The sequence below is a fragment of the Lutra lutra genome, chromosome 3 (assembly GCF_902655055.1).
Source record: "Lutra lutra chromosome 3, mLutLut1.2, whole genome shotgun sequence".
Lineage (NCBI taxonomy): Eukaryota > Metazoa > Chordata > Mammalia > Carnivora > Mustelidae > Lutra > Lutra lutra.
In genome coordinates, this window is record NC_062280.1 from 119,504,959 (window position 1) to 119,527,717 (window position 22,759).

At 37.4% G+C, this 22,759-nt stretch overlaps 1 protein-coding gene and 1 non-coding gene across 8 annotated transcripts in view; one reads left to right on the forward strand and one right to left on the reverse strand.

Annotated features, from left to right (window-relative positions):
- Positions 1-22,759, reverse strand: part of ZDHHC20 (zinc finger DHHC-type palmitoyltransferase 20) — a 76,706-nt gene that overhangs the window by 21,098 nt on the left and 32,849 nt on the right. For all 7 annotated transcript variants that reach the window (XR_007126090.1, XR_007126091.1, XM_047722898.1 and 4 more), the window contains exons 4-7: positions 18,673-18,793; positions 6,870-6,939; positions 4,837-4,869; positions 4,105-4,225 (exon numbers count right to left, since the gene is read on the reverse strand). Coding sequence is in view for 5 of the 7 variants with exons in the window: in XM_047722898.1 (XP_047578854.1) it covers positions 4,105-4,225; positions 4,837-4,869; positions 6,870-6,939; positions 18,673-18,793 (345 nt within the window). In the remaining 2 variants the exon portion in view is untranslated. The remainder of the gene's footprint in view (positions 1-4,104; positions 4,226-4,836; positions 4,870-6,869; positions 6,940-18,672; positions 18,794-22,759) is intronic.
- LOC125096625 (U6 spliceosomal RNA) lies at positions 12,558-12,660 on the forward strand. The gene has a single exon (XR_007126299.1). It is a non-coding gene; the product is annotated as a U6 spliceosomal RNA (small nuclear RNA).

The window sequence follows — 22,759 nt, forward strand, 5'->3', positions numbered from 1 at the left end:
GTCCTGGGATGGAGCCCTGAATCGGGCTCCCTGCTCTGTGGGAAGCCTGCTTCTCTCTCTCCCACTCCCCCTGCCTGTGTTCCCTCTCTTGCTGTCTCTCTCTCTGTCAAGTAAATAAATAAAAATCTTTATTTATAAATAAATAAATGTATGTATATATGTTTGGTAGAATTCACTACCAAACCATCTGGTCCTGGACTTTTGTTTATTGGGAAGTTACTGATTACTGATTTAATCTCCTTACTAGCAATTAATCTCTTCAGAGTTTCTACTTCATCATGATTCAGTCTTGGTTGTATTTTTTAGGAAAGTATCCATTTCTGCTAAGTTGTCCATTTTGCTGGTGTATCATTGTTCATAGTAGTCTCTTATGATCCTTTGTATTTCTGTGGCATTAGATATGTTTTCTATTCCATTTCTGATTTTGAGTCCTCTTTTTTTCTTGTGAGACTGGGTATAGGTTTGACTGTTTTATCTTTTTAAGAAAACCAGCTCTTTCACTGATCTTTTCTATTGTCTCTTTAGTGTCTACTTATTTCCATTCTGATTTTGTTTTTCTTTTTAAAAGATTTTATTTATTTATTTATTTGAGAGAGAAAGAACAAGAGAGAAAGCATGAGGAGGAGGAGGGTCAAAGGAAGAAGCAGTCTTCCCTGCTGAGAAGGAGCCCGGGACTTGATCCTGGGACTTCAGCATCATGACCTGAGCCAAAGACTCAACCAACTGAGCCCCCTAGGTACCCACCATTCTGGTATGTTATTTCCCTCCTTGTACTAACTTTGGCTTGTATGTTCTTCTTCTAGTTCCTTGAGATGGGAAGTTAGGTTGCTTTAGATCATTCCGATTTCTGAGTTTTCTAGTTTTCTTTTTTTGTAACTGATTTCTAGTTTTATACCACTGTGTTTTCTGTTTCTTTGGATGGAGTATGTCTAGTAAGTCCACTTGGCCTAATGTGTCATTTTAATACCAACTTACCTTATTGATTTTCTGTCTGGATGATTTATCCATTGATGAAAGTGGGGTATTAAAGTCCCTACTATTACTGTATTGCTCTCAATTTCTCCCTTTAGGTCTGTTAATATTTGCTTTATTTATCTAGGTGCTCCCATGTGTCCATTAACTTCCTTCATGCCTATGCTCAAATCTGATCGTCTTACTGAGGCAGGTCTATTCTTATCACTCTCTTTAGCACTTCTATCTGCCCCTGTCATACTCACCCCTATACACTTGCCACATCCCTTACCCCGCTCTATTTTTACTATTTTTCAGTGTTTACTTCTAATACACAATAGGATTTACTTATTTATTATGCGTATATGCCAACCTCTTCTCAAAAGTAAGTTCTATAAAAATAGGACTCTGTTTTGTTCACTGATATATCCAAAGTGCCTTGAACACTGCCTGGCACATAGTAGGTACTAAATACATATTTGTTAACTGAAGAAAAAGATTTAAGTTTATTAGTCTTTCCTTATTATGATAAATCTGAAAAAAGTTTTAAAAATATTTATTCTTTTTTTAGAGACAGAAAGAGCATGCACATGAGTGGGGGAAGGGCAGAAAGAATGGGAGAAAGAATCCCAGGAAGTTTCTGGAAATGCTCAGTGTGGAACCCATATCAGGGCTCAATGTGATGACCCTGAGGATCACGATCTGAGTCGAAATTGAGAGTTAGATGCTTAATCAGCTGAGCTACCCAGTCACCCCCAAAATATTTATTCTTTAATTAATAAATCACTATATGCAAACACTGCTGAAGTTTCTGGTAAAGAAATATGAAATTCTATAGTTTAGACTTTATTCATCTGGCACTGAATCCTCTTCATTTAAATAGGGCCACTGAGTAGGATTAAGTAGGTTGTAAACTGAACAAAGATACTTACAACTAGGGGAAGAGCAGAACCCAAAATTCACTGGGCTGAGACCACACAGAACTGGGTACTCTCTTCTAATATACACAAAGGCACCGTAAGTACTAGCATACCCTGGGTTTTAACTACCCAAAGTTTAAAAACTCAACAATGTGTTAGTGAAAGTCCTTAAAAAGTATTAGATATTTCTCGGAAAAATAACTGTGCTTGATGACTTAAGGCTTTAATTTTGTAATTTCCAAGTATGATTATGAATAGCAACTCACAGTGAAAAGTAGTTGGACGTTGAAATAGAGATATTTATGTTCATATTCTGGCTAGTTTCCTAACTTCTCTAACCTCAGTTTTCAACTTTGGAAATTGGGGTAGTAACAACTCTTTCTGCATTAACTATATTTTCTTACTTTTTGTATTCTTTTTTATTTTTATTTTTGACAGAGAGAGTGAGTGAGTGAGTGGGGGCAGGCAGGAAGAGACACAGGGAAAGGGAGAGAGAGAATCTTAAGGAGACTCCATGCCCAGTGCAGAGTCCAACATCTCACAACCTTGAGATCATGACCTGAGCCAAAATCAAAACTTGGATGCTTAACTGAGCCACCCAGGTCCCCCTTATTTTCTGTATTCTTGATGCTCTGGCATCTGAGGCCATGCTGACTGGAGAGAGACCGACTTTCCCACAGCTATCCAGTCCTTAAGTGATAGCAAGGAATAAACCTCTCATACAAAAACTAACCAATCCAGAGTTCATATTCCATATCACCTCCTCAATCTGACTATTACACTCCAGGAGGCAAAATTTCCTTGCCCTAACCACTCCAAGGATACATACAGATAACCAGGGACAACCATTATGCCCAGGGACCACAGATACTATGCAAACTGGCTAACCTAAATCTGGTTACCCTGCCTGGTGCTTCCCTGTGTGGTCCTTCATGGCGTGGTATGACCCTTCCCTCAAAAACTGTGAGCAACAAACTATCTTTTCAATAGTAATCACTTCACGATCTGCTGGCTTCAGCACACCTGAACAGTTCAATTATAAAACCTACATTTTAAAACTTCTTAACAGGATCGTTAGGAAGAGTAAATACAAAGTACTTTTTGACCACAGTAATGCCTTCTTCAAAAATCAAAGATTTAAATGTGAAAACAAAAACAACTAAAATGCCAAAGGAAAACCTGGGTGAATATTGTGTAAATATACAGTGAATAGACTTAAGCCAGAAATCATAAATGAAAAGTACTGCTTTTACATTTTTAATTTTTAAAAGATTTATTAATTTGAGGGAGTGCAGAGTGAGAGAGAGAGCACACCAGGGGGGGGAGGAGCATAGGAAGGGGGAGAGGAAGGCTCCCCACTGAGGTGGGAGCCAGATACAGGGCTTGATCCCAGGACCTTGGGATCATGACCTGAGCCAAAGGCAGACACTTAACCAACTGAGCCACCCAGGTGCCCCTTTGATTTCTGATTTTCTGATTATTTATTTAAAAGCAGTACTTTAGGGGTGCCTGGGTGGCTCAGTTGGTTGAGCATCTGCCTCTTGATTTTGGCTGGGGTCAGACCTTAGGGTCTCAGGGTCATGAGGTTGAGCCCTCCGTAGGGCTGGTGCTCAGCACAGAGTCTGCTTCTCCCTTTCCTCCCCCTCCAACCCCCACCCTGCTTGAGTGCATGCAATGCACACACTCTCTCTACAATGAATAAATAAATAACATCTTAAAAAAAAGAAATGATAAAAACACTGCTTTAAAAATATAAAACTTTGATTTAATAAAAATCAAAGAAAACAGGGTTATAAGATATAAATTAAAAATGTGGAAAAAACACCACTTATGACAGAAAAAGGATTAACATCTATAGAGGCAGGAACCGGATTAGTGGTTATTTGCGCTATTTGCAATTTCACTGTTATTACTGTAAAACTGCAGTAAGTCTCTTCAACTCAAGTAAAAGCAATTACTTCCTTAAAATTGATAGGTCTATTGTTAGAATATTGCTGAAAATAGTTTGACTCACTAAAAAAAGTTTACTATATCCTATTTAATATCCATTTATTTACAAATAAACATATGAAGGTAAACTGTAATCCCATTTGCTTTCTGATCCATCATAAATTCTACCTAGTAAAATTGAAATAAAGTATATCTACTTATAATAAAGAGTGAATGAATTCTTTATGAATATATCATCTTAAAAAGTTTTACGTATATGTTTTAAGACAGAAAAAAGACTTACCGTCCAAAATTTTATAAAGTACTGTAAAACTGTTGTAGCCACGAAAAGGCAATATAATAAGGAATACAATAAAAACAGCAGGAAGAATTTGTAATTAGAAAATCCCACACAGTTATTCACCCTAGAAGAATAAAGAAAATCACACTGTAAAAATAAGATAAATCACAAACTATCAGAAACAAAAAACAAAATGATGTTTGCCAAGAGCTGGGGGGGCTGTGATGGGTATAGAAATTTATTTTGCAAGACGGAAAATTTCTGAAGATTGTTACACAATATGAACATGTTTAATACTACTGAACTGTACACTTAGAAATGGTTAAGACAGTACGTTTTAATGTTATTTTTAAACTATAATAAATAAAAACAATAATACATATGGAAGATAAAAAAATATTATTACTTAGAAATGGGTCATTTGGAAAGTAGGGAGCAGTATCTTAATTGTGAATGTGTGTTTTTAATAAATTCATGAGGAAATCTGGAATTTTAATGTTAATTCTTAATATACACTTACTTGGATTAATAACATCAGAGTATATATTTAAAGGAATACATTTAATATAAACATGTACATACATAAATATGCATATAAATAGGACCAGATCAATCTTGAGTAATCGAGTAATTAAACTGACCCTCAAAATTTGGGAATGCTGAGATAAATTACTCTCAATTCTCTCCTTCCCACCTCTCCACCCCCAATGTAATTTCCTTTTTTTTTATACATACCAAGGACAGTGATGATCCATCTTAAGAACACATCTAAAAAACAAATAAACATAAGAAAATCCTTGCACAAAAATTCCCCTAATTCTAATTTCTGATAATTTTCTCTTTCTTTGGCTTAAATTTTTACCTTTACAAATAATATCTTAGAAAAACCAACCCAGAGATGCCTGGGTGGCTCAGTGGGTTAAGCATCTGACTCTTCATTTCAGTTCAGGTGACGATTTCAGGGTTGTGAGACTGAGCTGTGCTTCAGGCTCCATCCTGGGTGTGGAGCCTGCTTAAGATGGTCTCTCTCCCTCCCCTGCTGCCTTTCCTCCCCCTGCCTCCTTCTCTAAAAAAAGTAAAGAAAAACTAACCCAGTAGGTTAGAGAAAAGTTCTGGTATTTCCAGAAGGCCTTTTATAGTTAGATGATTTTTAATACTGGGAATTCAGCTGAGCATAGCCAAATGCCTTGAACCACACCAAATGACATTTTAATATGATGTAGTACACATAGCACTAGGTAAATTAGATAGGTTCAGCTTATAAATTAGCTGAGGAAGATAAAATGAAATACAGAAATCCCTATGCTATTTTAACCACATAAAACACATAAACATAAAACACGTAACACTAAAAATATGTAACACATAAAAATAAAACTTTAGGAGCAAATATGTTAAAATATTAATAATGATAGGCTTATAGATGGTTATTTTTTCCACATAATTTACAAAATTGCATTCCCTGGATAAGCAGTACTGTACTTTTATAATAAAAAAAACCCTCCAAATTTACCTCTTCACCAATACAAGTAATCTAGATTTGTATGAAGTTAGACCACAGAACATTTCAAATACAGCAGTTCCCCCTTATCCATAGTCGCTTCCCCTGGTTTCAGCTACCCACAGTCACCCGTAGTCCAGCAGCAGATAATTCTCCTTTGGACATACTTCAGAAGGTAAACGGTGGCCTAATGCTGTGTCACAGAGCCTACGTCATTTACCTCCCTTCATCTCATCACAATAAGGATGAGTATAGCGGAAGGCATTTTGAGAGAAAGATCACATTCACATAACTTTTATTACAATATATTGCTATAATTGTTCTATTTTATTATTAGCTATTATTGTTAATCTCTTACTGTGCCTAATTTATAAATTAAACTGTATCATAGCTATGTATGTATAGTATATATAGGGTTTGGTATTATCCAGTTTTGGGCATGCACTGGGGGTCTTGGAATAGATCCCCAGGCAGATAAGAAGTGACTGCTGAAATATAGGAAATGAATAAACTAATACCCAGAATGTTAAATAGCCTGTCCAACTAAAGTTCAAGGACCAGTAGAGATTACCAAACTATGAATCTTTCTTTTAACACACTACCCTCTGAAAAGGGCACCAAAAAAAAAAAAAAAAGAGAGAGAGAGAATTTTCCGGGAACAATGTCACAGACAGTAACTGAAAACAGTATTTTTGCAGATTATTAGGTTTTAATATTAACAATAAAAATGAGAAAAGTAGGGTGCTTGGGTGGCTCAGTGGGTTAAGCCCCTGCCTTCAGCTCGGGTCATGATCTCAGGGTCCTGGAATCGTGCCCCGCATCGGGCTCTCTGCTCAGTGGGAAGCCTGCTTCCCCCTCTCTCTGCCTGCCTCTCTGCCTACTTGTGATCTCTCTCTGTCAAATAAATAAAATCTTTAAAAAAAAATGAGAAAAGTGTCATGATCGTCTTTTTTTTCCATGACCGTCTTTTTAACCTAAGAAATAAAGTTATCTCCCTCAAGGGGGTTATTACTTATTTGCTTATCAATATTAAATTAAATGTAAGTGTAAGAAGTATATTCTATCAACCAGTATAGTAACTCTTAACCAAGATTACTTCAAGGTATATTCTAGCTTATATAAATATTTTTGTTAGCCCAGCAAACATAGCAAATAAAGGGAAAGGATACAATGTTCTTGCTAAGTATAAAGCATTCCATTCCCCTTCCATTCTCCTGTCATCAACTTCTGGTGCTAGGTTAAATAGAAACAAACAAGTAATACTTACACGTCACATGCTGAGCAGTGATGTGCCCGGTCAGGTTTAATCAACTGACATCTTTCACAGTATCTGATGGCTACATTTAAGAATTAAAAGGAAATTGTTGAAGGATGTGCAAGCTTAGTTAATTTGACTGTAAAATTTGTTTTCATTTCTTTTACAAATAATTCTGTGAATTTTACAACTAATAATTTTAAAATAATACCAAATTGTATTAAAAAGCTTCTGAAATCAAAATGTCAAGAGGTAGAAGGGAACCTCAGAAATAGAATAGTACCCAGCAGTTTTCAGATGAAAAAAGAGACTTCAACAAGTAAGTGACTTCAACAAGGTCAGACACCAGTTAGGTAGCATAACACAGAGTTATGGAGTCCCAATTCAAGTTCTTTTTCCTACTATAATACAGTGTCTATAATAAAATATAAAAATGAAGTGTCTAAACGTTTCAAGGCACCCTGTGGGATTTTGTTTTTAACATTATAAAATAGCTTTTTCAAGAAAAACAAAAACATAACTTTTTTTATCTCCCATCCCTATCCCAAATAGCAAAACTGAGATCACATTTTCAAACACAAACCCCAAGGGGTGCCTGGTGGCTCAGTGGGTTAAAGCCTCTGCCTTTGGCTCAGGTCATGATCCCAGGGTCCTGAGATCAAGCCCTGCATAGGGCTCTCTGCTCAGCAGGGAGCCTGCTTCCCCCTCTATCTCTCTGCCTGTGTCTCTGCCTACTTGTGATCTCTGTCTGTCAAATCAATCAATCAATCAATCTATCTATCTATTTTTAAAAACAAAACAAAAAATAAAAACAAACCCTGAACTTTTCCCCACTCAATTCTAACATATGTTATTGCTGCCCAATTTATATGTTCATTCATTCAAAACATGAGCACCTATTTTGTGCCAGATACTGTTCTAGGCTTAAATCCCTGCCTTTGTGGAACTTACATTCTTTTGGAGATCAGGAGTAATAAATAAGTTAACAAAATAAACAGAATATTAATGATAGGTGCTAATAAGAAAAATAAAGCAGGGAAGGGGAATTGGTATACTGTATACTGTAATTTCAGAGACATTTGAGAAAACTGAAATTAAAGGAAGGGGGTTAGTAAGTCACACTGGGAAAAAGAGGATTCTAAGCAGAGGACAGCCCTTGAGGTGGGAGTGTGCTTAGTTTGTTTAAAGAATAGGGAAGGGCCTGGTGTACCTGAACAGGGTGAAAAGGACTCAGGGATGATGTCAGAGATTAACAAGAAATCAGATCAAGTAAGACTTGTTTTCCCAATTCAGCTCAAGTACTCTGATAAAAAAAATTCAAGAGAAGGAGTCCACTGGAATAAGAGTTCCATCAGAGCCTGTATATTGAACAGAACCTTAAGTTTCGGTTTTTGAAATTTAAAAAAGTCACAAATAGATCTTTGAGATTCATGAGGGAAATGTCCCAAGACTTCACAAATCAAAAAGTACCTTAAAAACCATTATTATAGATGAATAGAGAACAACATGTTTATAGTTAGACACTAATTGTTCTTTAAAGCAAACTGTACTGGCTTGGCAACAAGGCAAATTACTATTGGCCTTTCACAAATAGTCGAAACATTTATAGATTTAGAGCACTGAAATGGCAAATGCTCTACTTGAAATGGCTTCTTTCAGGATATCTGCCTAATCTATAAGTCACTCTCTTCTCTGGGAAGTGAGTGCGTGCATTCCACCCTCCCCGCTTCTAGTTGACGCTCTCTCTTCTGTGGATTAAGCACTGGGACTGAGAATGAATTATGGCTGCATGCTGCCGTAACTGGGTAATAACATGTGATGGTGATATTTTGCCAGGTGAATTGGAAAAAAATTAAAACTTGTCTGCTGGGAGATAGTGTTAAAAATGAAACAAATATACAGAAATAAGAAGGAACAAGCTGCACAGAGTCCCAGTTTTAGCTTTCCAATTCTGGGTTCCAGTCCCTTCTTGTAATCCTGTCCTTAAGATACAGGAAAATGCACAAATTTCTGATACTGTTTCATATTTTCTGGTAGCTTTTTGGTGTGAAAGGAGTTAAAAAGCTTAAGTTGTTGCCTGTTACTTGTGATCCTAACAACAGAGTAATAGCATAGAAAATAGGTTCAAATCAAAATTTAAATTAAGCATACCCTCTAAAAAGTACATGAATCATGTCATGTACTACAATCTATTTGGAAGGAAATTTGGTAATATCGATAAAAATTTTAGATGTATGTGTTCTCTGACCCAGGATTTCTACTTTGAGAAAATTCTATAGACATGTTCACTACAGCATTGTTTTGAATAATATAACACTATTAATAACTTGAATTATCTAAATGGCTAAGCATTTTGATACACCCATATAGTGGAATGCTATGTAGACATTAACAAGAATTTTTCATACAAAATACACATGTACCCTAAGTTGGAAAAATGCAAATGTATCATGTAGAAAAAAGAGCAAGTTGTTGAACATCTGAATATGTAGCATGTTTCACATCTCTTAGGGGAATAAGAATACATATTTTTATCTCTTTACATATCATAATAAGATGCATCCACCTTCTAGATGTGAATTAACAATATAAGAGAAATAAAGTATTATTTTGAAGTCATGTTATAAGTCATACCTGCTAAAAGACACTCTCCAGGTAACCAAATTTGTATTGGTTAATATCTATTCACTCTGGTTGTTAAAATATATTAATCAATTGTACGTAACTTATGCAATACTCTGACAAGTATAAAAAATTCCTGCAAAGATATGCAGGGTGCCCCTGGAGAACAGTGCAGGGGTGAAGTTAAACTCACTTTTCTTTCTTTTTTTCTTGTAGGTTCCATACTCAGTGTGGATCCCAAAGCAGGGTTTGAACTCATGACCCTGAGATCAAGACCTGAGCTGAGATCAAGAGTCAAACCCTGAGATCGAGAGTTGGATGCTTAACTGAGCCATCTAGATGCCCCTCACATTTCATTTGGTGTCCTAAAAAAATTTTTTTTAATCATGGGCAGGTATTACTCCTATAATTTCAACAAAAATATCTTTAAGATGAAGGGAATCTATATAAATAGCCACTTAAATGAATAAGCTATAATCTACTGAGAGTGTGTATAATACCTCACCTCGGTTGCATACTAAGGAGATAAAACCACACAAGTTAGAAAAAGTAAGCTATATAGGACTGTACAAATCTCCTAGTCGATCTCTCCAGTCTATAGATAAAAAACACCCCAATATCAAGAGAAAGTAATTTGCCCAAGGCTATATACAGCTGAATTAGTGGTAAGATGAGGATCAGGAGTATCTTATTTTCTTTTTCCTCTATGCTTCCACTCAAAATTATGAGATGACCAAACTGAACAGACCTTTGAGGAAGACTTCTGAAGATTCTGATGATTGAGTAGACAGAAGAACCAAGGAAAAAGGAGTAATCAGCAAACTTCAGTTTCTAGTCTCAGGTGCTGAGATGAACAAGGCTGCTCATGGCAGAAATAAACTCAGTCTGGGAGAAGCAGGGAGAGTGGGGCTGGATGTTTTTCATTTATTCATTTTCTCATTCATTCATTCATTCAAGAAATATTTAGAGAGTTTCTACCATGTGACAAATATCGCTTGATGGTATTAAATTTTGAATTGATGAATCCAGTTTTATTTGGGTTTGTAGGTTTGGGTAATAGGTCACTCAAGGACAGCTATTTTGGTGGGAGCCAGGGAAGAGGATGGAGTAGGAGGACTCCAAGTTTACCTAGTCCCATGGATGTACGTAGAAAATAAACTGATATATCAGTTCAACTATCCCAGAAAATGAACTTCAGCTGGAGATGCTGAATGGGAAGACACATGCCAAGAAGAGTGATGAAGCCTTGAATAATAGCTACTGGGTGCTCTGGGGGACAGGTCTGCAGGTTCTTCCCTCTGAAACATCGGGAAGAGTGCTGCGGCCCTCCTGCAGCTAGACTGTAGGCTTCTAGGTGGACAAGTGATCCCCAGGTTCAGCTGCAACTCCACTCCTTTGTCTGACATACAAGAAAGGGTTTGGAATGCAAGTAACTGCTAGTGTGACAATGTCCTTGAATCTGTTTTAATTCAGATTCAAAGAAGTGAAACTCATTCCTAAAAACTATCAAAGAAAACAAACTGAGACACAATAAACTGAGGATCACAATATCCTAGTGTTAGAGTTCCAGAGGTGAAAACAAAAGCTGAAATAATAGTATGAAAAGAATGAAGGCAAGGCAACCTTGTGAGGTTAAGAAATACAAAAATTAAAAAGGGGTGCCTAGGCGGCTCAGTCATTAGGTATCTGCCTTCTGCTCAGGTCATGATCCTGGGGTCCTGGGACTGGGCCCCGCATCAGGCTTCCTGCTTGGTGGGGAACCTGCTTCTCCCTCTCCCACACCCCCTGCTTGTTTTCTTTCTCTAGCTATAACACTCTCTGTCAAATAAATAAAAAAGTCTTTAAAAAAGGGGCGCACGGGTGGCTCAGTCGTTAGGCATCGCCTTCAGCTCAGGTCATGATCCCAGCGTCCTGGGATCAGGTCCCACACTGGGCTCCCTGCTTGGCAGGATGCTTGTTTTTCCCCTCCCCCACCCCTGCTTGTGTTGCCTCTCTTGCAGTATCTCTCTGTCAAACAAATAAATAAAATCTTTTAAAAAAATAGTTTAAAAAAACTTGAAAAAAAAGAAAAAGAAAAATTTTTAAAAATTTAGTAGAAAGAATAATCATTCAAGGATGCAGAAATAGAACTAGAATAGTAAAGCACAACAAAGAAAGCTTTTCAAGAAGCCAGAATGACAAGATCCACTGAACTTTGGGTAGGGAGAATAGAAGCCAGTTGCCTGGTATTTAGCTGGGAAGGAAAAAGAGGACTTGGGTGCAGAAAGCTTTTAAGAGGATCTAACTCAATGGGAAGAGAAAATATAATGGCGGTTAGAACAAAGTCTGAACCAAACTGCTGTTTTTAAGAGACATATACTTTGATGTATACCTGAGAATGAAGGGAAGAAACTGGTTGTGATTTATTAAGTGGAGAAGCAAGCGTTATAGGAGAAAACTGGGGGAGAAGAGAAGAAAAAGGTCAGTAATCTTTATGTAAATATAAGAAAGGACCAGGGGTGTCTGGGTGGTGCAGCCACCGATTTTGGCTTCAGCTAAGATCCTGACCTCAGGATTTTGGGATGGAGCCTCGTGCTGGGTCTCTCTTTCCCTTTCCCCCTGAGTCCTGCACTTTCCCTCTCAAATAAATAAATAGATCTTTAAAAAAAAAAGAAGGAAAGAAAAGAAACGAAAAAGAAAGGACGTGAACACAGATACCAAGAGGAAACTGATATGCTTTGGAAAAGCCAGTCTGTAAAGGTGCAGCGGCACAACACGGTCCTGAAATCAGCAGGGACTCTGTCACCAGTTAGGCTGGATGCTAGCTCTCCCACTTACTAGCTTGTGACCTTGGGGCAGTAACTTACTTTCCATGAGCCTCAATTTTCTCTTTGGTAAGTGCATATAATACCAAGTGTAAAGGACTATTGCGCAGATTAAATATAAAACTCCTAAAACATATCAGATTCTCAATAAAGCAGGTGTTACTAGGATAATAATAGTAACTATTATTTCTGATAAAATATAAATTCAGACTATGATGGGGAAAACCAGTAAAGGAGAGAAAACTAGGGAGACTTAAAAGTACATAAACAGTGCTTGCTTTGACAGCAATTATACTAAAATTAGCATAATACAGATAAGATGAGCACTGCCTCTGCTTGAGAATGACACGTAAAAAGTGCATAAACAGCCATTATGGAGAAAACCCAGAAGAGATTCATTCAACAAACACCTACTGAGGGCCTATCTCTTAAGACACTTTGTTAGAGGCCATGGGAAAAATTCCTGATTGCCAGAGTCTTAGAATAAGGTCGAGGAGGGGAGATAAACAGAAATAACTATGAGGCAGTGATTTGTGACCTACAAGGTAAGAATTAGAGAAGTTCAGAGCAGACTAAAAAAAAAAAAAAATCACTTCTTGGGGCACCTGGGTGGCTCAGTCACTTAGTGACTGACTCTTGATTTTGGTTCAGGTCATGAGCTCAGGATCCTGGGATGGAGTCCCATGTTGGGCTCCCTGCTCAGTGGCACATCTGCATGTCTTCCTGTCCCTTTGCACCTCGCCCACCCCCAACCCCACCCTCGCACACACATGAATGCTTGTTCTCTCTCCTTAAAATAAATAAACCTTAAAAAAAAAAAAAAATCAGGATCGCCTGGGTGGCTCAGTCATTAAGTGTCTGCCTTCAGCTCTGGTCATGATCCCAGGGTTCAGGGATTGAGCCCCACATCGGGCTCCCTGCTCAGTGGGAAGACTGCTTTCCCTCTCCCACTCCTGCTGCTTGTGTTCTTACTCTCGCTGTCTTTCTCTCTGTCAAATAAATAATAAAATCTTTTAAAAATAAAAAAAAAAAATCATTTCTTGCTCAAGAAGCAGACACTGAATTAAAACTTTAAACTGGAATAGAGCTTGAAGTCCGGAATTGTGATGCCACCAACTTTGGCTTTCTTTTTCAATATTCCTTTGGCTATTCGAGGTCTTTTCTGGTTCCATATAAATTTTAGGATTATTTGTTCCATTTCTTTGAAAAAAATGGATGGTACTTTGATAGGAATTGCATTAAATGTGTAGATTGCTTGAGGTAGCATAGACATTTTCACAATATTTATTCTTCCAATCCAGGAGCATGGAACATTTTTCCATTTCTTTGTGTCTTCCTCAATTTCTTTCATGAGTACTTTATAGTTTTCTGAGTATAGATTCTTAGTCTCTTTGGTTAGGTTTATTCCTAGGTATCTTATAGTTTTGGGTGCAATTGTAAATGGGATGGACTCCTTAATTTCTCTTTCTTCTGTCTTGTTGTTGGTGTAGAGAAATGCAACTGATTTCTGTGCATTGATTTTATATCCTGACACTTTACTGAATTCCTGTACAAGTTCTAGCAGTTTTGGAGTGGAGTCTTTTGGGTTTTCCACATAGAGTATCATATCATCTGCGAAGAGTGACAGTTTGACTTCTCCTTTGCCGATTTGGATGCCTTTAATTTCCTTTTGTTGTCTGATTGCTGAGGCTAGGACTTCTAGTACTATGTTGAATAGCAGTGGTGATAACGGACATCCCTGCCGTGTTCCTGACCTTAGCGGAAAAGCTTTCAGTTTTTCTCCATTGAGAATGATATTTGCGGTGGGTTTTTCATAGATGGCTTTGATAATATTGAGGCAGAGGACATGAACAGACATTTCTGCAAAGAAGACATCCAGATGGCCAACAGACACATGAAAAAGTGCTCCATATCACTCGGCATCAGGGAAATACAAATCAAAACCACCATGAGATATCACCTCACACCAGTCAGAATGGCTAAAATTAACAAGTCAGGAAACGACAGATGCTGGCGAGGATGCGGAGAAAGGGGAACCCTCCTACACTGTTGGTGGGAATGCAAGCTGGTGCAACCACTCTGGAAAACAGCATGGAGGTTCCTCAAAATGTTGAAAATAGAACTACCCTATGACCCTGCAATTGCACTGCTGGGTATTTACCCTAAAGATACAAACATAGTGATCCGAAGGGGCACATGCACCCGAATGTTTATAGCAGCAATGTATACAATAGCCAAACTATGGAAAGAACCTAGATGTCCATCAACAGACGAATGGATAAAGAAGATGTGGTATATATACACAATGGAATACTATGCAGCCATCAAAAGAAATGAAATCTTGCCATTTGCGACGACGTGGATGGAACTAGAGGGTATCATGCTTAGCGAAATAAGTCAGTCGGAGAAAGACAACTATCATATAATCTCCCTGATATGAGGGAGAGGAGATGCAACATGGGGGGTTGAGGGGGTAGGAGAAGAGTAAATGAAACAAGATGGGATTGGGAGGGAGACAAACCATAAGTGACTCTTAATCTCACAAAACAAACTGAGGGTTGATGGGGGGAGGGGGTTGGGAGAGGGGGTGGGGTTATGGATATTGGGGAGGGTATGTGCTATGGTGAGTGTTGTGAAGTGTGTAAACCTGGCGATTCGCAGACCTGTACCCCTGGGGATAAAAATATATGTTTATAAAGCTGTAAAAAAAAAAAAAAGAAAGGATGAATACCCAAGTTTTGTAGCAACATGGACGGACTGGAAGAGATTATGCTGAGTGAAATAAGTCAAGCAGAGAGAGTCAATTATCATATGGTTTCACTTATTTGTGGAGCATAACAAATAGCATGGAGGACAAGGGGAGATGGAGAGGAGAAGGGAGTTGAGGGAAATTGGAAGGGGAGGTGAACCATGAGAGACTATGGACTCTGAAAAACGATCTGAGAATTTTGAAGGGGTGGGGGGTGGGAGGTTGGGGGCACCAGGTGGTGGGTATTGTAGAGGGCACGGATTGCATGGAGCACTGGGTGTGGTGCAAAAATAATGAATACTGTTATGCTGAAAAAATAAAAAATTAAAAAGTAAAAAAAAAAAAAACTTTAAACTGGATTTAGAGAGGAAAAAATAATTGTCGTAGAGAAAAAGACAATTAAAAAGATGGGGAAAGATAAGAGTGCTTTAGCACAGAACTGATGCAAAGAAACAGTGTGGGACAAAGCTCGAAAAAGGTATCGGTTGGATCCACATCATGGAGGGAGAAGGTCTAAAAGACTCATTTTGTTTCCTGAATAGATAATAATTAGTCCATATGGTTCAAAAAAGCCCAAAAAGGAACCAGGTGAAAAGCCTCCCCATCCCTGTTTCCCAGCCCCCAATTCCTCCCTGTGAAGACAGCTCCATCATTTTCATTTGTCTCTGGTCTATGAAAGGTCTACTTTCTATAATATGTATTTCTGTAAATTTTTTTAAAAGAATGAATGGATATTATTTCTATAATAAGAAAAAAGATAAAACTCCCAAAGTTTGGAATTCTAAGCAATAGAAATGCAGTATAAAATGGTGCTCAAGGGACGCCTGGGTGGCTCAGTTGGTTAAGCAGCTGCCTTCGGCTCAGGTCATGATCCCAGCATCCTGGGATCGAGTCCCACATCGGGCTCCTTGCTTGGCAGGGAGCCTGCTTGTCCCTCTGCCTCTGCCTGCCACTCTGTATGCCTGTGCTCGCTCTCGCTTCTCTCTCTATGACAAATAAATAAATAAAATCTTTAAAAAAAAATGGTGCTCAAGAGCAGGGACTTTGCCTATAGTCAGAAGGTAAGCTATACAGGGCACCTGGGTGGCTCAGTTGGTTAAGCCTATGCCTTCGGCTTGGGTTATGATCTCAGGATCTTGGGATCCGGCCCTGCATCAGCCTCCTTGCTTAGCAGGAAGCCTGCTTCTCCCTCTCCCTCCCTCTCAATAAACAAATAAAATCTTAAAAAAAAAACAAACCCCAAAAAAGACGTTCTAGGAATGCCATGTACAGCATGGTGACTATAGTTTTGTAACACAGTATTTTAAATAAATAAATAAATAATGAAAATTAAAAAAAAAAAAAGGAAGGTAAGCTATAAATCTCAGATCTTATCACTTGGGGACTTTGGACACTTAATTTGTGCCTCATTTCTTCATCTCTAAAATGAAGACAAATGTAGCACCTCCCTCAGAGTTTTTCTGAGGATTAAATAATCACCAGTAAAGTGTTTAGCATAATTCTGGTATAATACTGAATAGATGAAGGATATTATTCAAATTAGAGGAAAGCCATTATAATTAATGAAAAATAATAAAGCCTTAAGAGTAAAGATTTTACATCAGTGGCTATTAACTCTTTGTGTGTGAGGGGCACACATACTGCTCTGAAAATCAGATTATCTTGGTATAAAAACTACATGTACCCACAACTTTGCATATTATCTCTGAATTCATAAATTCTCTGAAGTCTTGGACTTTGGGTTAAGAACATCTAATCTAAATAACTGTAAGTAGAAATAATTATTATAATTCAGACTTTACATTGTTGAATATAAAAAAGGATTATTTTATATTAGCTATCATTTACTGAAAATTTATTATTATATACCAAGATCTACACTAAATGCATGTATCTCATTTAATTAAATATTTCTACTAACCCAAAGATGCAGATATTATCTTCATTTCAAAATAAGGAAACAAAGGAGCCTCAGTCAGTTAGGCATCTGACTCTTGATTTTGGCTCAGGTCATGATCTCAGGGTTGTGAGATTAAGCCCACATTGGGTTCCATGCCAGGCATGGAGACTGCTTAAGATTCTCCCTCTTGTGGGTGCCTGGTTGGCTCAGATGGTTAAGTATCTGCCTTTGGCTCAGGTCATGATCCTGGAGTCTTGGGATCGAGTATCACATTGGGTTCCCTGCTCAGTGGGGAGACTGCTTCTCCCTCTGCCTCTCTCTCTCTCTGTCTTTCATGAATAAATAAATAAGATCTTCAAAAAAAAGATTCTCTCTCTTGCTCTCCCTCTGCCCTCTACCACTTGCACTCTATCAAAAAAAGCCCCCCCCAAAACCCAACAAAATAAGGAAACAAGAACTTAGAAAGTTAGTGACTCTCACTACACTAGTAATGGAAAAGCTAGGGTCTGGCTTGAAATTCATGTTTTTGTTATGTACACCAATGTATTAGTCATGCAAAAAAGAATAGTATTAAGTGCATGAAAAAAATAAAAGTTAGTCAAATACCCCCCTCCTAAAATCTTGTACAAACTTAGTCACATTCCTTAGCTACAACTTGCACGTAAAGGTAAAACTCCTCTTATTTCCCCTTGGAGTTCAGCAGCATAGTGGGTTCTAGAACCAGAGCACCTAGATTTAAATCCATTTTTCCACATATGACTTCGAACAATTTATAACCTCTCTATGTCTCAGTTTCCCCAACTGTAAAATGAAGACAGTAGTATTTACTTCACAGGGTTGTTATGAAGTTTAAATGAGTATGTGTGGAACACCTAGGTGGCTTAGTGGGTTAAGCTTCTGCCTTTTGCTCAGGTCATGATCCCAGGGTCCAGGGATCAAGTCCCACATCAGGCTCCCTGCTCAGCTTCTCCCTCTGCCTCTCCCTCTGCCTGCTTGTGCTCTCTCTCTGACAAATAAATAAATGAGTATGTGTAAAACATTCAGAACAGAATAATTATTAGCTATTATCCCATATTTGAACAAAACTCATGAGATACACAGTATATAACTTAAAACAATTTCCTATACTTAAGTGACTACAATGGCCACTCATAAATTCATTCCTATTGGAAGACTGTCACCCTAAGAAAAGGAAAGTGCTGCAGCAGTCACCTATGCCCATGTAGGCAGTGGGAGAGTGGAAATACCAACATCTTTGGAACCAGATAAACCTGAGTTCAAATTTTGGCTCTCCAAGTATTGGTCTTAAAACTTGACAGGATTCTTCCCCCTTGTGTCTTTTACTCCTCTCCATTCTAAGTTAGCACATTCTTGTTTTTTTAAAAATGACTCTGTGATGATACACAATATTCAAATTCAGACCAGAATTTCTAAATGATGGTTTGCTAAGAGTAACAAGTGACATTTTTAACGATGAGGTTCAATTGGAAAAAAAAAATGCAGAGAAAATAGGCTCACAGTGAGCCTCTTAAAAAAATCTGTATCAATAAATGTACATGTGTGTGTATATCTGAAATACCACAGAAGATACAGAACACAGGAAAATCTTATTCTTGCAGATGTTATCTGTAGCAATCACAATATCCGTTTAACTGTCAAATCATGCAGATGTATCTTGGAAGGATTAACCATATTTTAAAAATTCCTTGGAAAGGAAAGCTTAAGACTGATTTTTCTTACTCCTTGAAGCTGATGTGGTGTAGATAGGTAAGTCCCTTGCTGCTCTTCTCAAAATTTCTTGTTGTCTTTCTTGGCTGAATTCCTTTTCATAACGTTCCTTTTCAGAATTGGACAAGTAGAACTATAAAAGGAGAAAACTATTAATTCTTTTCAATCTCATAAACTATGTTCAGAAAAACACAGTTTCATCCTGAACAGAAAAAAAAAAAAAAACATTTTCTTCTATGAAGGCAAAACTTATTTTCAAATTAAAGAAGCAAAATTGAGTATATTTTAAAACTTCACACCTTTCTTTGACAGAGTAAAAAATATTTGCCCTCTATATTAATGATGGGAAAAAATATGAACTAGAAAATTTTGCATCTTTGTATTTTACAGAAAAATTAAATACCTCCCAACCAAAAAGGGCTTAATACATATATTTTCTATTAGTAAAAATTTTTATGTTTGAAAATTAGTGTCAAGAAATTTTTAATTTTTGGAAGGATGTCCAAGATTCACTTAGTTTGAGTAAGACGTTAAACCATAGGCACAGGGTCCAGGTATCTTCTACTCAAATATATCAATGAGCTCAACAAGTCATTCTTTTACTACTTTGTTTCAGCTTTTAAAAAGCTAACCAATATGAGTGCTTTCTGTAAAATTATAAAGGATTGTCAAGGCAAGCAGAGTCTCCTTTTCTCAAAGAGTAATACCTTTATGGAGTTATTTTTTGTTTCCATTTCTTAAGTTTTTATTCCCATAGTGTGGCCAGCCTCCAGTTCATTTCTTAAATAGCATTTTCCTTACAAAGAACTTGTTTATAGCTGCACCTCTTGTCGTCTTCCTAGCATCTCAAGGACCCTCAGTTTTATGTCTCTAATTTCATGTAAACAGAAGCTTTCAGTTTCTTTTAGTCTTTACTTCACAGAATTTCCTTTTAAACTAAAAATAGCTTGAGATTTTTCTTGATCATGTCCTATATTTTAACTGTACCGTTTCTCAATTTTTTTTTCAATTAAAAGCAAGGTTTTGCTTGAAAAGGCCTAAAGAGTCATAAATGGAGTTTTTAATATTCAAGTATTTCGTCCTGCCTGCTAACTCCCTACCAAAGCTTTCCATACTCTTGATGCTTCATCATCAGTAATAACAGTATTAGTTTATCAGTGCAACCTATCCTATGCCAAACAAGGCAACAGTTTGGCATAGTAGAAAGAGCTCTGGGCTGAGGAAACTGTGATGCCAAGAGGCTCAGGGAATTTTCTAAGATTGCACAATTATTGGCAGAGCTGATATTAAAATGCAAGTGTTTTGAGTTTTACTCTAGTATGCCTCCCTCCATATTGCTAATGTAAAATAACTGTTCCGGCTTTTTACAGACTGTTACTCTAACCTGACCAAACACCACAGTTTAGGATGTAAAAGAGTCTATTTAGGTTACCTTGTCTGTTTCCCACAATCAAATCTTGATGGCATAAGAAACCCCCAAATTACTTCTAAGGCATGAGAAGTAACACAGGCAAACAGAACAGAAAGAGGTCAGAAAAGTTTCCCATAATCTTAAGTTGAGATCTTGGACATCACCTACGTAACTTCCCAGGGAGGTAGGAACCTTCAGACAACGTTTCTGAGATCCACTCCCTCGTGAATACTTCTGAGGACTGAAATACTTCCCTACTTAGCAAAATGGCCTATTCTCTTTTAAGAGAATTGTAACTTTAACTTATTTGAATTAAAAGTTCTTCCCTGACATGATGTGTCTCTGAAGCATTCACAGTAGAGTATAAGAATCATTTGGTATGATGATAAATACATATATGGATAGGAGATGTTCCAATCAAATTTTACAGTTTCCTTGTAAAATCTGAACAGATTTCACATAGGGCTGTCCTATTTCTAGCCTGTGGTAGTATCCCAGCCTCCATATCATTACTCTTCCTTAAGGACTAATGTTATAAATTATGAAAAACTTAAAATGAAAATCTTAAGAGCCACCAGAATTTTAGATGAGGAATGGAACAAAATTTAAAATGGATTAGACTTAAGAAATTATTACTATACATCTAGTTTTCATTAAAAACTACAAAACAGAATTCAAACTATGAAATGCCATCATCTTAAATTCAGTGTTCAGATGGTTCAATTCAAATATATGTTAGCTACCAATTAAGAACTTGGCACTGCTCTGGGTAATAGGAATCCATAGAAGAATCAATACAGCCCTGCCTTCAAAAGCACATTTCTTACAGTCCAGTAGGAATGCTGGCTATGTCAATAAAGAAATACATCTTAAAAATAAGCATAGTACAATGTGTTACCAGGTATGATAAAAGCTCCCTTAGGAGGGTATAGGGACTATCAATGAAAGTCTCTTGGAGAAAGTGGTACCTATGCTAGGTTTTGAGAGGTAAACAGGAATCTTCCAGGAAAATAAGGAGGGAAAGAGAATCTTGGTAAAGGGAGCAGCATTCAGAAAGCACAAAGATGTGAATATAATGGTATAGTCAGGGCAAAATATTACTTGACTATCGAGTTCCAGGAAGAAGCAGTGGAGATGAAGTTAGTAAGATTTTAGTTCATGAAGGGTCTTGTGAGCATGACCTTTATCTTAGAGCTGACTGGCAACCTCTGTAGGATTACCAGAGAAGTGATGGGGCCATAATTTCTTTTTGCAGGTGATACTTAGTGATGGAAGATGCCTGCCAACTCTTCATATACTGTCTCTCTCACCATTCACTCATTCACATATTTAGCAATCTGCCTCTTACATACAAGGTTGGAATCTAGGCAATAGGGATACAGTAATAAACAACAAAGATGCTTCCTTCAAAAAGCTAATACTTTAGTGAAAGAGATACTTTAAAAAGTCTTGGTTTAATAATGCCACTTCCTCAGAGATGTCTTTCACCATACTACCAAAGTAGTTTTTTCCCCTAATAGCTTTTATTGTTACTTTATTGTTATTTATTGCTATTTTATTGTTACTACATCATGTTCTTATTCTAAAAGTACCTAAACTTATCACAATTTATAATTACTTTGTTTGTTTACTTGTCTACCATCTGTCTCTCCTTTTAAAATGTTTAGGATCATTCTTTTTTGTTCTTTTTATTCCCAGAGCCTAGCACAGTCTGACAAACAGTAGGTGCCAAGTACTTGCCGATAAAAGATGAAAAATATACCCATATTTATAACTTAACTTCCCTAAAAATGTAGAGTTTTTGCTATTCAGACTCAACCAGTTTCCCTGGGTCTGATTCCCAAGTGTTGCTCTAACCTCTCAGCTCACAGAGTCCTTTTAATACAGTTACTTTAGGAGCTACCTCACAGCTTTGTAATTACTACAAGGAGCTATCTCAGCACACTGGAAGGTTATTTAGAAAGAGAATCATAAAATACTGCTCTTTCTTGTCAGTGAAGCTTAACTTAGCTGGCCCTTGATGGTTTGATAATTAACTCATTCAATAGTGAACATCCACTATGTGCTAAATAGTGGGGAGAGGGATGTAGGGCAGGCTACCATAAAAATGATCCCTGCCCACAAAAAACTGACAATAAGATGGTGTATACAAGTCAAGAGGCAATTAAGAAACTATATGGTAGGTTCTATGATGGGGAAGGCAAGAGCATGCCATAGCAGGGCCACTGAACATAGGCCTGGAGAATCAGCCGAACTTCTAGGAATAGGGGAGCATGAAGGATGAAGTGGATGTAAAGGCTTAAGCCCTCGGCTGAATGCTAAATGGATGCAATATGACAAACAACAACCAAAATAAATAAATAACATTTAAATGGCACTTCCTAAGTGCAATGTATTCTTCTGGGCACTTTACATATACTATTAAGTGTATATCATTATTATAAATATTACTAACCACATATATTATTATTATTACTTTTTTTTAAAAGATTTTATTTATTTATTTGACAGACAGAGATCACAAGTAGGCAGAAAGGCAGGCAGAGAGAGAGGAAGGGAAGCAGGCTCGCTGAGCAGACAGCCTGATGTGGGGCTCGATCCCAGGACCCTGGGATCATGACCTGAGCCGAAGGCAGAGGCTTTAACCCACTGAGCCACCCAGGCGCCCCTATTATTATTTTTTTAACC